The sequence below is a fragment of the Aplidium turbinatum genome, chromosome 10, assembly GCF_918807975.1.
Source record: "Aplidium turbinatum chromosome 10, kaAplTurb1.1, whole genome shotgun sequence".
Lineage (NCBI taxonomy): Eukaryota > Metazoa > Chordata > Ascidiacea > Aplousobranchia > Polyclinidae > Aplidium > Aplidium turbinatum.
The window spans coordinates 9,500,009-9,517,825 of record NC_137481.1 but is presented as its reverse complement, the minus strand read 5'-3'; the positions used below and the strand labels follow the sequence as shown (position 1 = coordinate 9,517,825).

General features: G+C 37.5%; 1 protein-coding gene across 3 annotated transcripts; it reads right to left on the bottom strand.

Annotated features, from left to right (window-relative positions):
- Positions 1–4,506: 4,506 nt before the first annotated feature.
- LOC145777973 (phosphatidylinositol 4-kinase beta-like) lies at positions 4,507–15,994 on the bottom strand. Of its 3 annotated transcripts, XM_082589348.1 has the most exons (14): positions 15,164–15,994; positions 14,619–14,809; positions 13,715–14,007; positions 12,504–12,687; positions 12,037–12,166; positions 11,585–11,819; positions 11,084–11,244; positions 10,474–10,640; positions 9,838–10,051; positions 9,411–9,542; positions 9,117–9,268; positions 8,601–8,733; positions 7,981–8,101; positions 4,507–5,320 (listed from the first exon to the last, which is right to left on the bottom strand). In XM_082589348.1, exons 1-14 carry the CDS (start codon positions 15,878–15,880, stop codon positions 5,139–5,141), a joined length of 3,012 nt encoding a protein of 1,003 aa, XP_082445474.1. In that variant the 5' UTR covers positions 15,881–15,994; the 3' UTR covers positions 4,507–5,138. The 3 variants fall into 3 exon arrangements, with proteins under 3 accessions (XP_082445474.1, XP_082445475.1, XP_082445476.1); XM_082589349.1 differs by lacking the exons at positions 13,715–14,007; positions 14,619–14,809; positions 15,164–15,994 and adding an exon at positions 13,407–13,495; XM_082589350.1 differs by lacking the exons at positions 13,715–14,007; positions 14,619–14,809; positions 15,164–15,994 and adding an exon at positions 12,785–12,888.
- Positions 15,995–17,817: the final 1,823 nt, after the last annotated feature.

The following is a 17,817-nucleotide window of genomic DNA, read 5'->3' as shown; positions in this document are numbered from 1 at the left end:
ATAAAGATAATAAAACAAAAACAAAAAAAAGCTTTCTAAAAAGATGTAAAGTCTAGAAGAAAACGACAATTTTGTAGAACTCATAATTTTATGCCACGAATGCGAATATGAAGTGTCGAAAGTTGTCACATTCAGGTGTAGCTGGTTCGAAGTGAGAGTCATTTTCATCTGTCACTTCTAATTTCTTTGATGCAGCGAAATCGTTAACTTGCTGTTCTGTACTCGGCGAGACTCTTGAAAAACTTTTTTTTTTCATGTGAATGATAAATGTAGCGTAACTATGCCAAATAATATTCTTTGGGGCAAATGTCAGCAAAAAATTAGATGGTAGAACACCAGAATCACTTTCCCTCGGGCTAGAGTTGGCTGCATCACATTTGCAATGATGAAGTTGGGTTGCAGAATTGGCAGTAGGCTAACCTTTCTCTTGCTCATGTGGTGTAGATCAACAATTGTTGATAGAAGAGCCACATTAATAATAACAACTGACCAATCCCGCTGTAGGCTACAACATGGAACATGTCACTGTATGACTTAATTGTCAAAAGAATATAACAACTAGTGATCAAACAAAAGTTTAGCACATTTTATAGAATAATATTAGAACAAAATATCTGAAAAGATAAGTGAAAATTCACTTTTTTGTAAACTCTTTATTGAAGAGTTTTTGTTGACTTTTTGCCAAGAGGCCCAATTTGATATAGCCTAGAAGTGCTCCTACCTATGATGATGTCAGGTGTAGAAACGATTTATGAGATCCCTTTTTTATTTTTAATGTTCTTGTTTTGCGCTCACGCTTTAGTGACTTCCAGCTGCATGAGTTTGAATCTTTGTGTTTCATTTATCTTAAAGCATTCTTTTTGTGTTTCGACTTGAGCGGTGGACGGTCACATTTATCAATAACTCTTACTGATGACGGTTGACTATTCGCGTGTGGATTGCAAGTAAGTGTCTTCGTGTGTACTTGAATAAACCTTTAGTCAGCTAGAGTCAGTATCGTAATGAATTGAGGCCTAACCTGGTAGCCGTTCTTGTCGGACAAAGTAAAGCACAACTGTTGGATGCAGGGTCCGAATTTTGCCACACCAAACTTGCAGCACCAGGCTAAAACAGGTCGTTAGTGACTTATCTACAATGCGAAGTTAGCAACGATCATGATGCTCAAAACGAAACTCAACCTATTGTACGCTAATCTTAATAATTAATTAAACTAGGGGAAGGTGGGGTTAGTTGAGTCAGTGGGTTAGTTGAGTCACCATTGTTTTCTAACTAACCAAGCATGACTTCGTGAAGATTAATTGCTAGAAACAATAAGCATTATGGGTAACTGCGTCCATCTTGCTTTAGCAGGCGTGCAAGTTATACAGGTTATACAGTCAGCAAAATGCCATTTTTTGGACTAAAAAGTAAATATTTTCAGCTCAAAGTTGATTGGGATGCTGAAGCTATGCTAGGCGTAAGCGAAGATAGCGTCAAAGTTTCATATAGTTTATAGCTATCTTAAGCACAGTACATTTGTGTAAGACCGATAAAGCTTTACGTATAGATAATATGTTTAATAATTGTCACGAGGAAGGATTGGGGTTGGTTGAGTCAATAGCTGCAGGGCTAGTTGAGGCAGTGACTCAACTAACCCTCCTCAAGTTGCAGGCTGCTGAAATCTTACTTCTGAATTTGAATTGCTAAACGTGCATTAGTAAATCAGTTATTTGGACAAAATGAGCTATTATTTGATTAAAATTATCCATTAGGCCTACTTTTCTGTTTAGTTTCACACCCTCACACATCTCATTAATTACAGCCTTTGGACAGGGCTGTGTATGGCCCGTTTAAGGCCAACTACAACACAGCATTGAGTTCCTGGCAAATAAATAATCCTGGAAAGGTTTGTAGTATATATGATGTGGCTAGCATTACAAACCAAGCCTATGAAAATGCTTTTTCCCACAAAAATATTGCTGCCGGTTTTGAGACAACAGGGATATATCCTGTGTACAGAGACATTTTCACTGACATAGATTTTGCTCCATCAGAAATGACCAACCGAACTTTAGAGTTACGTGTTGGGATTCAAGCTGAAAACTGTGCTTCAGAAATCAATGAACACATGGATCAGTTGTCCGTAACCTTCGAAACACCCAACATTAGTGCTACACATCAAGCTTGTTCCAGCGTAACTTCTGCTCGGAATTCAGCTAGTTCAGAGACCACTTATGTGTCTCCAATGGAAATACTTTCAATTTTGCCAAATTTGGTTCGCGAAGCAATACAATGTGGCCCGCGGGAAAAGCATGAAAAGTATTAGATTTCACGTCACTAATTTCGATAGAATGTGTGAAATTTAGGTCTAGGCGGTAAGAAGACTTTTTTTAGAGAAATGGCACGAAGTAGGGCGAAATCGAAAGAAATTAGGGCCTGGTTGTAGTAAAGAAATTTTTTTTTTTCTAAGTGAAACGACATAAAGTCGAGTAAAATAACCGAGGAAAATTTGGGTCTGGTTGCAGTGAAGACTCTTTTTTCAGGGAAAGACTGTGGAAACGGGCGAATTTAGGGCCATGTGGCCCGCCTGGTATTGTTAATAATTTTTGTGGCCCACAGTACAAAGTAGGTTATTACCCACTCCTGAATACAATAAACGTTAATTGATGGTATAGCCTAGATCAGAGGTGCCAGATGGGGGCGGTGCCCAATATAGACCCAAAAAGTTATGCATCTCATGAATGACATTGCGCCTCAACTAACCCCACCCACTGACTCAACTAACCCTGCCTGCGGGGTTGGTTGAGTCAAACGGTGCACTATGTTTGAGGTAATAAAAATGGCAATTAAACATGAGATAGCGCTTTCATAAATGGGTAGTAGCAACCATACTTCATTACCTTTGTTTCACTTAGAGTTTCATAAGTGTATCTACAATAGGTAAAAAAATATAAGGAAAAATCTGAAATATGACTCAACTAACCCCACCTTCCCCTACCATTCAACGTTTTATAGGCAGAGAAAAGTCTCTGCCTATAAAACGTTGAATGGTAGTTTAATTAATTATTTCTGAAAGTTCCTTGGTTTCATATTATCTGAATAATCTTAATAAGCATGAGATGCAGAAGAGGAATTTTAACAGGAGGTTAAAAAAGAAACGAATGTAGTTTTGAAATGACTTTCGCAAAACTTACGCTATTGAAAAATAGAGCCTATAGCCTACACTTTGAAAGTGGACGAGTCCGAGGCCAAAGCACACGTGTCTTCAACAGTCTTGTCTTCGCCATAACAACGGATCTGCGATGCAACAAGAGACGAATCGGTCTAGGCTAACCATGGTTACCTTCAGGTAGCCATGGTAGTCTAGTAGCCACTAGAAACTGATGGTTTAAGTCAGTATTTGCTTATGACAGTATGTCGGGGTAAAAGCTTACATTTGCTCGCTGTCACACATTTTGCACCTGGTGGTTTTGTAGGCTTCATTGACTAAATTTTAGCTTTCTGCACTTAACACACCCTGGCGAAGAGTATAGTGCAGTCAAGCTGCCCTCGGAAAGCGATCACTGTTGTTATAAGCAAAATTCGGTTGCTACAGTCAGGAGAGGACAAATTTCAGTTCTTGTGGGAAGGCGGTCTTCCTCAAGACAAATACTGTACATCAAATGTGAGCTTCCCATTGACATGGAACCCTACAAATACAGACAAGCTGATATTACACAACGGCATTTCTAAAAGCTTATCCCTTTTGACATTGAAGGAGTTGCACATTTGGCTGTCAAATCCACTCCGTTGCAAATTATAGGCTACTATTGCTGATAACCGGATGCCTGATTCTACTGGCATCTGAAGATAGAGTTAAGTAAACAAACATGACAGCTGATGATCACAAGATTGCTGACATCTTTTTGAAAAGAAAATAATTAGCCTTTTTTTCAGACTCGAAAAAACTATTTCATTATGAGTGCTCTATATCTATGTAAACATCCTTCAAGGTTTTCAAAACTGTCTGCTGGTTGGCATTGTATTTGTACGGTGTTGATTCATGATGGCTATATGTTTACATAATTTAATCTTTTTACCACCTTCCTTACATCCATGTGAAAAAATACTAGCTACCGGTAATTTATGTTTCATGCCACTACTAAGCTAAATCAAAACCTGTCAGAGAAAAAGTAGTAGTAATAAGGTAGGTTACTGAAGTAGCCTATCACCTTCAACAAAGCTCAGAATGTAAGGAATCTCGTGTAGTGTTGGTAAATCAACATTAGGAAGCTCCTTGGAGGGTCTAATAACAAAAGAGCTTTCGCGGGCCCGTAACTTTTCCCAGGGGTCCGAGAACTTAAAGAAACAAACTAGTATTCGCTGGATACAGTGAGTTTTTCTTAAGAATGTCTTAATTTGAGACCCAAAAGAATCACATTGGTACCGGTCTTGAATTATCCCCTTAACGGCTCTGTCTATGGATGCACTCGCAGCTAACATCTAGAAAGAGCAACAGCATTAGCCTAAATTCCACTGGATAAGAAATCAAAGAAATGTTTTTGGTGTAATTTATGTTGATCAAACAGCACTTGGCGCGACCTCACAACAATTAAATGTGAAACTGCTTTTGCGTGGTTCCAGATAAGCGGGTAATAGCCTAACAACTACGTTGCCAGAGACCGGAATCTAGCCACAAAAGGTAAAAAAACAACAGCTTTATTTGCTGGAAATGCTATGGTTTAACTAAGCTATGGCGAATGCATTGTTAACTACTAATCATTAAAAGTAAATACTATGAAATATGACATTAATCAAGTAAATCAATGTAAACGAACGATAAAATCATAAATCTGCATAAAATAACGAAAAATCAAGTTGGCAAAGTTTTGGAACAGAAGTGCACACACTAATTGCAATTGCATTGGTTACTGCGTAGGCTAATTCGTTATAGGTTAACAACACATTTAGGCACTAGTAAAAACACACAAACAAAATATTTCCTAACATAAACTTTCGGCTTATTGCTATAGAAGTGACAAAATATGGTACAAAAAAATAACAAGTGTGAGACGCACAAGTATGCACAAATAAAACTGCGACAAATCAAATGTGAAAACGCAGCCTGAGTAGTGAGTGAGTAGGCAATCCAGTTTGGCAAGCAACCAAATCCCAGGAGTTTACAGGATCCCGTTTGTTAAATATTGAAAGTTATCATAAAGCTTTGTGGTCCACGATCTCATTGATCCTTCAACCATGTTTTCGATAAGTTCATGAAGTTGGTCTTCAGTAAAAGAGAGATGGAACCTCTCTCTCAAGGCTTGCACTGTCCTGGCTCCATGTAAGCACTCCAAAGATGGCCCTGAAACGAACCAGGTTCAAAAAGTATTACGTATAAATGCGCAGAACATGTTTTATTTGCGACTCGTCATTGCACATGACTAGGGAACTGTCTTCGGAAAGCTCGTGATAAACAGCTATTATCACAGGGAACCGGCAGCATTAAGCTGAAACAGGCCGTTTGTTTCTACAGCCGCCCCGATAGCTCAGTTGGTTAGCGCGTGACTTCTGGAACGAAGAAGCTTCAAGATCAAGCGGCGCTGGTTCGACTCTCGGGGTGTGCGCTTGAGCAACGCACGTTAAAGACTGCTCTCCATTCAGCGGAATCTAATGGATGGAATAATTTCCCGGCAACAAGACTTCAACAATCGGAAACTTCACTCTGTCAATCTCGGTGACCGGGCCGCGAAATATTTTTTCCCACGAGATTTCTGTCTCATTTACATATTTTGGTAAAAGTTTGTATTAAAACCGTGTGGAATGCAACAGTTTCTCGTTGGCACGGTTGGTTCAGTGGTATCATCCTCCGCCTAGTAATCGTGAGAACGAGGGTTCGACGCCTGTCGATGTCAAACTTTTTTTTTCTTTAAATTAATTTTTGCGGTGCACAAGAGCTTTTCAAAAAAGTAGGGTTAGGGAAAGCTTATATTTTATTATCATTGCAGAATTTCATTGGCAAATAGTTATTTCGCAATCTGAATCAACCAATCTCTCAAAACACTTTCGGAAAATCGTACTTTTAGAGTGACTAGAATCAATGAGACAGAAAGCTCGTGGGAAAAAAAATTTCGCAACCGGGCCTGTGACAGTGATTTAAAGCCTCTACAAGTATGCGAAACTGCCAGGACTAAGCTCTACAAGAAGCTTTCCCAGTCCGAGGATAAAGATTCAATCAATCAATCAAACAGTTTTGAAATGTGTTATTTAGTCGATCAACTTCAACGTGAGATCTACAAACAAAAATGTAGAAAACAAAAGGTGACAGACAACCTGGTCAATAACGTTGAATCAACGTAAAAACGGTCAGTTTTCTAGCTGAAAATATCATGACAAATTTGAGAAAGGCTTACAAAGGAGAAATGAATTTCGAAACGGTAAAATCACCTAATATACGATCGTAGAAAAATCAGACTTATTTGCTAAGGGCAAACATGATTCGATAGCGTTTCCAAAGATTAGTGACCAAGCGAACAGTGACCTTCGTTTAACACCAAAATTTTTATTAGAAATTTATGAAAAAAGGTTTGCGAACATTTTTCGAAGCAAATTGCCTTGTTCATTTTGCTTCAATTTTATCACGAAATCCCAGGAATTGTGTTGTGCTATGTGTGTGAAAGAAGATCTAAATTCACAAGAATCTCGGAACGCAGAAAGCGGTGTAAAATTAACATGCGTCGTATTCGTCAACAATTCATGAATTTCAGGCATACAATTCAGAAAACAAATCTTTTCTTAATATACCGAAACTTGATTGAACCAGCAAACTGGTTTTGAAGATTCACTGCAAAATATACGTCTATCAAACGTGAATAATGACGCAACACAATATAAAAGTAAAAAATATCTGGAGTAAGTCTTTTACACTTTCTAACAGCGCAGCTTGCCATCAGTATACCGCCAAACGATTTCAGAACATGACCAGTCCGCAATCGAATTTAGTTTTCAGAAAGCAAAACAATGAAAATCTGCGGTCAATGCCCAACATGCAGTTTAATAATTCAAAGTCGGGCGTAAAAGCCAAAGTTTCGTCGTTCTCTAACAAACATGGTTAATTTTTTCACCAAAACTTAACGTTCTGTTGCTGCATTCGACCTATGCAACGAAAAAAATAACAATCACCGTGTTGATCTCATAAAACAACAGTGTTTTATTTTTTATCAAAAAACCAATGTGATATGTAAAGAACATTCTGTTTCCTATAAAGCGACACCCAAGGCAACAGACCAATGTGAATAAAGACTAACTTTCTGGTTGGAACGGCAGCACGAGTGCAACTGCATACAAACCGCGTTTTAAAACACAACACTGAAAATTATAACACCAACAACTGTTTGCAGAACAAGATTGCATAATCTACATTACACTCGAGGGCATAGGGCAAGTTATAGACTTTGAACAGATTTGTATAAGTTGCTTCAAACAACCTTCGACAGCATTTCCGCTTTATGTGAAATAAATCGATGCCAATCCATATCTTGTCGCGTTGTATTGCGTGTGGTATGAACGAGATTATTTCACTTCACGACTAACGTGCACAGCTGCAGAATACAGTAGTGTACCTCGTACGGCATATCTGTAATCCGATAGTTTGTATGTGGCAAATTGCTTGGAGCGTTTCGCAACTAAACAGTCGTGATATGTATATTGTATACCCAGACAGCAAATCAACCGTTTTTTTTTTACAGACGTTGAATTAATGTAAAAACGCTTGGTTTGCTGGTTGACACTTGCAGCCGTTATATCAACGTAAAAAATGGATTAAGTGATGAGAAAAAAACAAACATTTCACATTGAAACACACGATATTAAAACTATCACAAACTCGAAGATAAGCGACGATTACATTTCCCTTATCTAGTAGCCTATAGTCACCAGAAAAAAGAAAGTCACTTTATTTACATTTCCCTTGTTATAAAAGTTTGATTCAAATTCTCTGTCTCCATACCAAGAAACAACGATCACCTGCGGACGTGATGTCAACAAGCTGTATGATCCTCTCCATGTGCTTGCGTGCTGATACAAGGCCTTGTAGCATCAATATCTTGTAATATTCAAACATGTCGCCATCCAGACCACCCATTACCTATGACGAAACAGATGAACGCAAATGAAGCCGGTGATAAATTGCAGCAAATCGCAAAAGTAAATCACGTATAAATGATGTGGTATTTGTTTCCTTTTCTACAGAAAACAGTGTTGTTCATAAAAGAGTGAACACTGAACATTATCATAGTTGTTCTCGGTGCTATCAACGTCTTACGGTTACCAGATATTCAAAGAGTTGCAAATAAATTCTTATCATCTGCTTTATTCCATTCCTCTTCATTATCGTGCCTTGGACAAAAACAAAGTAGTAAATTTTCTTCACATATGATTGGGCTTGGTGACTATGATAATAAATAACAATAATAATCGTGTTTTTATTTGCGCCCATTGCGATAACATACAGTACACTGCTATCACATATGCGATACAACAGACGACGGGAAGGTAATTATGAGTAATCATACAAATTAACAATAAAAATTAACAGTTGGTAGGCTATAAATGGTAGAAAATACATGAACTCCACTATCTCGCACCTCAACGAATTCCCTGGTCAACTTAAAAGGAGAACTTTCAAATCCCAAATTCTTAGGCGAACTAGAAAGAAGGAAGCCGAAGTCAATGTGGATGATGTGGCCGTCAGAATCAAGCAATATGTTTCCATTGTGTCTGCAAAACCTCTTTTTAGAATACATGTTTTTAAAAACGGCTCTGCCTAGTTTTGGATATCAAAAGCTTATAAATGTTCCAGTTGTGGCGACTGTAGCTTGCGAGAAAGACATTTTTCTGAAGTGAAAAGGGAGCGATGGAGAAAAAAGTTTGAGAACCACTGTTCTAGCATATCTATAATTTACATCTAAATGTGTATATGAGAAATATTGTCTACAATATGAGAAAAAATGACGTTTAAACGAAAGTTAACTGACAGCAAAATTAGGAATTTTCAAATCAAAAATTAAAATTTTGAACTCGATTCAACGTCTCTTGTTTCTCGCAATACTAGGAACAAGAGACATTAAACCGAGTTCAATATTTTCTCAAAATTCACCTACCTGTCTTTTACTTGCAACAAGTAGCACACAATGCTGTACGCAGCGCAACTCTCAACAAAGTTACGCTGGGCGGTCAAAAAGCTTTCCGTATTCGAGCCACCATATTCTTGGTAGAAATAATTGAGTAGGGAACACTGGCTGTTCTTTTTGATCTAAAATATGCGAGAAACCATGACTAGGACAACATCCAATTGCAGGACAATGTACACATGACAGTTTGCCCTCAAGCTGTTTGCTGACAAACAAATTTATGCATCACTATTATTAGAGCAAATTACATATTATCAACGTTACCTGATGAATGGAAACAGCGTTTGTGATCGGCTCAATTATGCCACTGTCTATGGACGTTGTTACTATTTCGTATGGCCTCACCCACATATTAACCTTTTCCTCGATCCAAATCTGGTGAAGCTGTTCCAACATCTACAGAACACGAAAAAGAATTTGCACGTTGAGCACACAATCTCAGACAGAAAAACCCATCATTTTTGTATTGATTTATCGCCTGTAGAAGTCTATAGACGTTGAATCCATATAAATATGACGGATTTTGCTGTCTGGGAAAGTGTCTAAAATGGCAATCACAATGAAAACTGCATGATTGTAAGTGCAATAGCTTTTCCATGTTTGTTATACAAAGTTATACAAAGATCTGAGAAATGCGCAACTTAGCAGAAAAATAAAGAGAAACTGACACAAAGAAAGCGAGTATTGTCACCTGATAGGCAAGAAGTTCCTGTCGGAGATCGTCTCCACACTTTATGATGGCAGTGAGTAGCTTCCAGTTTGGAAGATGACCGTAAGGAGACGACTCCCGGATCCTTTGGACTTTTTCTTCCCATGGCTCTTTCATTGCAGCAGCTGAAGGATCGTCAGGATCACGTCGGAAATTGGACAACTGGCCACCATTGACCATCTGTGTTAGCCGACGCCTGAAATTTATTACGCTTAATTCAACTATTGCGGAAGATGAGGTCAATGTTGCAACAGCACGTTTTAACATAAATTTGGTCCTTTTACTATGCAAAAATACCAAATCGAAAACCCCTCCATTTTTTATGTTTGTTAAAAACCTCTAAATTTTTAAAAGCTGACACCACTCTTCATCGTTTATGCTCGATCAGGCTACCATACTAATATTTGTACGTTGTTTTCTTCAATGTTGCTTGAAAATGACTTCAGTCGGGGATTTAGTCAAGCTAGTGCACAGTCAAACTATTTTGAGCAAGTGTAGCTGTTTGCAGTCGATTCATGGACTCATGGTTAGTTGGTTACTGCAAACAAATCGTATTTGCGAAAAAGCTGAAATGGCCAAGCACAAGTTAGACAGGCAATACACTCACAAATACTTCACCTTATTTCTCCAGCGCCGACGTAAAGCTCATGACCATCTCCACTGGCAATGCTTTCAAGTGACAAGGCAGATGCGTGCGAAAGAGAGTCACTGCTACTTTCAGTATTCATCCGCGCAAAATCGAACGAGCAAGTAGAGAGCAGTTCATTTCGACGGTGAATAGAGGACTGCATCAAACAGATATATACCAGTTGTAGAAAAAAGATTTAAAAATTTTACTAAATAAACAAGAATATAACATTTGTTTCACCGTCACGTATGTAATTAAATATCTTGCCAAGACGGCCATGTTTTGTAGGCGAGTGGTGAATCTAGGTCCATTTAAGCAGAGGTGAGCAGTATACGACCTACTTTTTTCTCAATGTAGCAGCAGCGGATACAGGCGTTACATTTGCTTCAGTTTCACTTTCAGACTTCCAATAGCATTACTTTCCAATTTAAAATGAAAAAAAAGAATGATTTTTAAAGATTTTAGTTAAAAATATTTAGATGTAGTAGCGGGAGCGGCAGCGCGTTTCTTTTCATTGATTGGAAGCGAGTAGCGGCGCTGTTTCAACGTATTATAACGGTAGAATATTAAACCTAAATGTTTGAATATCACGTTGAATACCTCGCATTGCAGATCGTTGATGTCACTTTGAGACCATTCATCATCAGTTATGACTTGTTCATCATCATCTAAGGGCAATAGCGCACTGCTTTCATCAGTATCCAAAGACACAGAGTCGACGATGCTCATTTCAACCTTTTCATATGGAGTCTTGCTTTCACCTTTAAATTGGAGTAAATTACATGTTGTGGGAGCAGACTCTTATTACAAGCATTGTTGCAGGTAACCATCGTATATAAAACACTGGAGCAATCTTCTGCAGCAGTAGTGGTATTGGTGGAGAGATGTGGGGCATGAGGGAAAAGTGCTCCTCTGCAACGTAAAAATCACCTCATTTTCATTGTATTTGCGTTAAAAGCATTGCATCTTAAATTTAGTCAGTGGGCTTTTCTAGCTGCGTTCACCTACTGTTAGTCAAACCGGAATTTACGCCCATTCATGTAAGGTGTCGTATAACAACAATTAAGGATAAACTAAATGTAAAAAATTACAGCTTATTACCTGATTCTCTGTACACGAAAGATGACTTGTTAGTGGCAGTGAAACTGAAGTTATTCGTTGTCCCAGCATAGCAACCAATTGAAGTTCCGTCATTGGTGGCAGCATTAGTCTCATACTCTTTCATATTCTTTTCTGAGAATACTAATTTTGAAACGTTCTCCAATAGCTTAGCCGGGATGTCATCAGTTACTTTGTTTTGACACTCTAATACTTCCACATACATTAGATACGGAGCCTGCAAGCCATATAAGACAGTGATTTATTTTTTTCGTCTGTATTAAACAGTCGAAAATTACATTCGTACGGTACTAAATTTCAATACCAAAGGTGATATGATAGAAGTGAATTTCTATTAGCTTGAACATAAAAAATATAATAATTTACTTTTTTCAATTTGCATGACCCAATAGGGCCAATGGACGAATGGCGTACCACACCAGCATGCTACCAACCTTGTCCTTTGAATTGAGCACAACACCAGCAGATGGAGGAATCCTGACTATGTGATGTTGACTGTTGCGAAATGGCAGCCACACCCTGGCGGGCAAGTTCAAGTTTAAAAGTTGCAACTCAGCAACTAATCTGCAGTGGAAATAAAAGTTGAAGAGGCCGTTACACATTTGGCTTGCCATAGTTATCCAATTTTAGAATTGTTTGCAACCACAGTCAAGCCGGGACCATTTCAAACAAACAAACTTTTGCCATAGTAACTTGTCACCGCATGGTATCAATTCGTTGTGAGATACAAGCTGGTATTCTTGCAATATTTATTACACACTATGTAGGAAAAGCAAGTTTACGCAAAAATATTATTAAAAATAGCAAGAAAAAACGACATAAGTTACTTTTACAAGTACAATTACTTTCCGCAATACTATCAAGTAAGTACAGTATTATTGTGAGCACTATCTGATCTTGCCTGCGTGTTTTAGTATCCTTTGTGGGTTGTGTTGTAAGTTTTTTCCCAATGCACATCAAAGCTTTGATAAACTTTTGTTCAGGCTGTAGCCTGTCGGCTAACGTTGCAAGATCATGACTCTCAAAAGCATGGCCTGTCAACAATCTCTCTTCGCTTTCACTGTTAGAGCCCATGTCATGGTTTTCTGTGTGATTAAACACAAAATGTAAATATAATGACAGCCTATGCACTATGTAGGCCTCTAAGCTTCTTTATTTTTCCAACGACCAAGCATGACATACCAGAGCTACTTCTCGGTGGACAAATTCTTGCATCCGGCAACCAAAATAAAAGTCCATTATTAATTTATGTGTTTTTAGAAATCCGTTAATTGATATCATGTTTTGCATTCACTTGGGTAAGAACAATGCAAACAAGGCCCTGAAACATATTTGCACAAGAAGATGTAGAGCTAGTCTTCGAGTTTTTAGAAGTCAATGATCAGACTTTTTGTCAATCATAACTTCATAAGCAATATTTCTCAATGACGAGTGAGCCTTGTTTATGACAATTTACTTTGCCTGGTAATGAAAAAAGGTTGCGGATGCAAGTGAAGAAAAAAAGGTTTCGTGTACGACTACGAACGCAAGTGAAAAAAAAAGTTTCAAACACTAACAGAGTGGAGAAATATTGGTTTGTGGAAGCCAGCAACCAAACATGGCCTCTCGGTGCGGCAGTTTCGGAGGCCATTTAACGCGGAATGGCCCGTTTCGGTGAGTCCGATTCGGTGAGTCCGATCCCTTAACAGGGGATTTTTTCAAATTTTATTTTTTTAAATTATCGGGTACCGTAGCCTAATTATCATTGCCGTTTTAGAGTTAGGGTTAGGGGTTAGAGGTTAGGAACTCACCGAATCGGACTCACCAAATCGGACTCACCGAATAGTAGCAGACCCCATTTAACGAACTCACGGTGGCCATGGCCGATGGGAGCTTAGAGGCCTGATATGTTTCCTATTGTAATAACAGACGGTTTTCCGAAACAGAAATACACAGAACTCTTTCAAATCCAAAAAATAATATTTCAAAACTAAACACATCTATTGCAAGTTCATAAGAAACAAAGTAAAATGTTGCAATCAATCAGCAACACACCAAGCAAAGAGTGATGCTACTCCAAATGAAATGATTCAGGAAATCAAAGAAAAAATAACATCTTTTAGCGTACGATACCTGATGTAATATCTGAATTTGATCTCTTGCATAATTTTCTTCTGTGTCTTGGACTAGAATTTTCACTGACATCATTCTGGTCATACACGATTGGAGACGTTTTTAATGAAGTGTTGGAAATTTTGTTTTCAGTGCGTTTGCTGTTAGAAGATTGATTGCTTAATTTTCCATTCAAGATTAAGCTTTTCAACTTCTGTGCACGGTTGGAATAACTCGATAACTTGTTTTGGAAGGAAGAATATCCGGCTAGAAGCCATATACAACTTGAAGAAAAATCAATACTATCGTTGCACCTAAAAAGGACTAAGTTCAGAATAAAAGTAAATTTGGAACCTAGAAATGAGGATGCTCCGATTACTCCATGCTTTCTTGACATCATGTTATATAAAAGTATGTCATAAGTTTTTAACATTTTATGCAAATATATGTGTAGGTAATCTTTCTACGATGAAATCTCATTTGATATATTCTGCTTTAAAATAACCACACTATAAATCAAACCCTACACGATGTTCAATCAGAATCACATTATCATTAGACCCAAAGGCTTTGAAATTAAAAATATTATGATCCAAACATTTCCTATTATCTTACCCACTTTCCCCACTGAAGTGCAATAGAATAAAGAAATATATTTTTAGCTTCAAACGTTCATTGACTTTCAGTTATACCAGCAGCATGATTGGTTTGAAAATTAAACAACATTTTATTTCGGATGGTTTGAAGTCACACAAGTGAAAGATTATGCTATTAAGAAACTGTCTCCAAGGCTTTCTTCAAGATACAATGAAACTATGCAAATGAGATAAAATCGTGAAAGTCAATTACAAAAAATAGGGGTCTAAGAGCATGGTGGTTTATATTCAAACAAAGTTTAAAAAAAACAAAATTGAAACACCTGTACCTGGCTACAATGTAAGAATGAATCGCATCTCTCATATCACGATTCATATGAATATACATGATAAGTAATTCAGGTAAATAAAAGTCGACTTCAGTGTTAGGAAACATAAAGAGTTTGTTGCCCAAATAAGTTAGCACTCCAGCTTCCTTAGATTTGTAAAGATATTGCAAAGCAATTGACATGTTGAAAACCTGTGCAAAATAAAGCACTGGTTATGATGAATTGGATTACAGAATCAAAGTCACATATTACAATATATATACAAAAGAAAATGCATTTATAAGTAAGACTAGTATGCGTGGTCTTTGGTCTATATACAAACACAACAAATATTAAACAAATGTGCATTAATGCTACAATGAAATAAATAGGCCATTAAAAATTAATAGCCATGATTAGCTTTGAAAAAATATTACTATTAAATTTTGCTTCATATTATGAATATACAAACCACCAAATTGGTAAAAACGTCACCTTGAATTCTTTATCTAAACATGTATAATTACAATTACCGTACCCTTAAAGGATATATATGAACAACATACCTGTGAATCAAAAAGTCTAAGCAGCCATGACTTTGTGGGTGATTTAGAGCATTTTACAATGTGTTTATTCACTTGGGAAACAATTGAAGTATCAGATGCCATGCTTTGCAATGGCAATATACTTGGTTGATCAGTCAATGGGTTGGTGTTATTGTTACCATGAGCAGTACTATTTGCGGTTGATGGTGAGGTAGATGTACTTGGTGGCAAACAATTGTTTGCAGAAATAGAACTGTAGTGTTTCTCCTTTTTTATTGATTTTGATGAAAAAAAGTCTAAACCTGGATCATTTATTTGTGGCTCATGCTTTCTGAATGCTCTGCCAGGAGCAAGTGAGAATGCAGGTCTCTCAATAATAACTATTTCATGTTCAATAACTGCGTGTGACATACATAAATCACTCTCTTTTATTTGCGTATTAGTTTTCGATTTATCTTTTTGACACTTGGAATGAGCAGGAAAACACTTTTTACATTCCTTTGGACGTAAACAAGTGCAGTTGACTTCAGGAGATGCATGATGAAAATTGTTCAATGTGCAATCTTTGTTGACAATGGAAATCGTTTTGCAGGTTTGAGATGGTTTATTGGCTAAGGTAAAACCAAAACTATTGACAGAAAGCTTTTCTTCATGTACAACCCAATCCTTGGAAGTATTTTTTCCTGTCAAGAAAATCACAGATCTTGTCTGCTGAGATTGAGTTACTGAAGCATTCATATCTAAATTTGTCAAATCTATACATTTGTCATAAAATAGAATACTACTACAGCCAGACAAGAAAAGTAGGTCAACCTGATTTATAGTTTTAAAATGATAGTTTGATCAACTTGACATGCTTGTTTGATAAAATGTACAAACTTATATTAAAAAATGAAAAAATAAGGCTGTGGGTATACTTACACCATAGGTGCCTAACTATTTTTTTGGCCGTGGGGGCGAAAGCGTGTTTCATCAGCAGCAACGTAAATTCAGCAAAATGTCACGCAGATGGATGACGTAATTATGTCGTCATTATGTCGTCACACTAGGATTGCTTTTATTGCCACACTCGGAGTTATCGCTACGTTCGACCTACGGTTAATTATTATAAACAAAGCTCGACCAAAACACATGCTATGCGTCTGTGTTGGCTAGCGGTTGATGGACTGCGACTCTTTAAGCTAAGCGCAACATAAAGTTTAGCAACGAACTAGATTTATTAGCATGAAACAAGAGACGAAAAGGTTTACTAAAAGGTATACTGTAAATGGAATGAAAATACTAACTTGATCATATGCTTGAAAATATACCTGTTGAAAGCAAAATCATTCATGTTTACATCAATTCAACAGCACGTCACCTTTAATAAATTTAAAAGTTGCTGACATCCGTAAACAGCCCTTGAATAATAGTTACAGAGAGACGTTTGATTAAGTTTTCGACTTGACATTGCTCCCTTTTCACTACAATAACGCAGCTTATGGCTGACTAGCTTTGAAGCTTCAATTCGCTGTAATACGCCCGTTTTCGTGTTGCAGATGAAACAACAGATGCGCATATTCCCCGCCTTTGATCGGGTTTCTATGGCAATGGACGTGTGTGCGCCATGCAGTTTGCGCGAGTCCGTTGTTGTATTGATTATGCTGCCGCGTGTGCGAAATGCGGTTTGTACCAGCTCTTGTTACGTTGGTTAGTGGTTACCTCGGGCCGAGACTTCAAGTTCATTTTCACAGCAAGCGATTCACTGCCGCGACAATTCTCTGCAGAGGTTTCGACTTTCGAAAGCGACAGCGAGTCTGTTTGCAAGCGCATTAAGCTAAACGCACGCTGCGTCAACGTAGCAAATTATGTTGTTTTTGGGTGCATTCAACATCTGATGACATTGAATCGACGCAAAATGGTAGATTTTTGCTATGTCACAGGCAGCAAAATCAGTCATTTTTACATTGATTCAACGTTAAATCAATGTAATAATGACAGATTTTTTTGTCTGGGGTAGGATTGTAGCATCGCTACTCGTTCTAGTAATTATTTATCGCGAAGCTGTTGCGGTTTGCATTTAAAAATGTTTTCCTGCTGCCGATCGCTAGTTCATCTATTGTTTTATGTATCAATGCAGCATAAAAAGTTGCTCCCACGCGGAAATATGCGTGGGGGCCTAGCCCCACGGCTTAGGCGCCTATGACTTACACTATATAGTGTAATAATAGCCTCAATAGCATTGCCAGATAAAGAATTAGGCCGTAATTTGAGAAAAGTTTAAAACTGTTGAAAACAAAAACTTGTATTTTTTTTTAGTTTTGGGCAAAGATCAAAACCGTTACGTTATTTCTAACTCTAATCCTTACCTTAACCCTTCCTAACTTTAAGCCTAACTCTAGCAACACCTGATTGTAACCATGGCAACAAGTGTGTAAAAATAGCCACTTTGAAAAAATAATCACTTGCAATGCCATTTGGCTATGCTAGTACCAGTATTATAGCTACCAGAAACTCTTCTGAGAAGTTTTTCTCACAACTACAAGCTTCCAAGTCTAATTGAAAAATAAATTGATACAAAGGTAAATGAACAAACCTAGCTTTAAACTACTAAGTTAGCTTTAAACATACTATCATAGTCTTTTAAGTATATTATCACATTTTTACTACTACTACTACGTTCAAAAACATGTTGC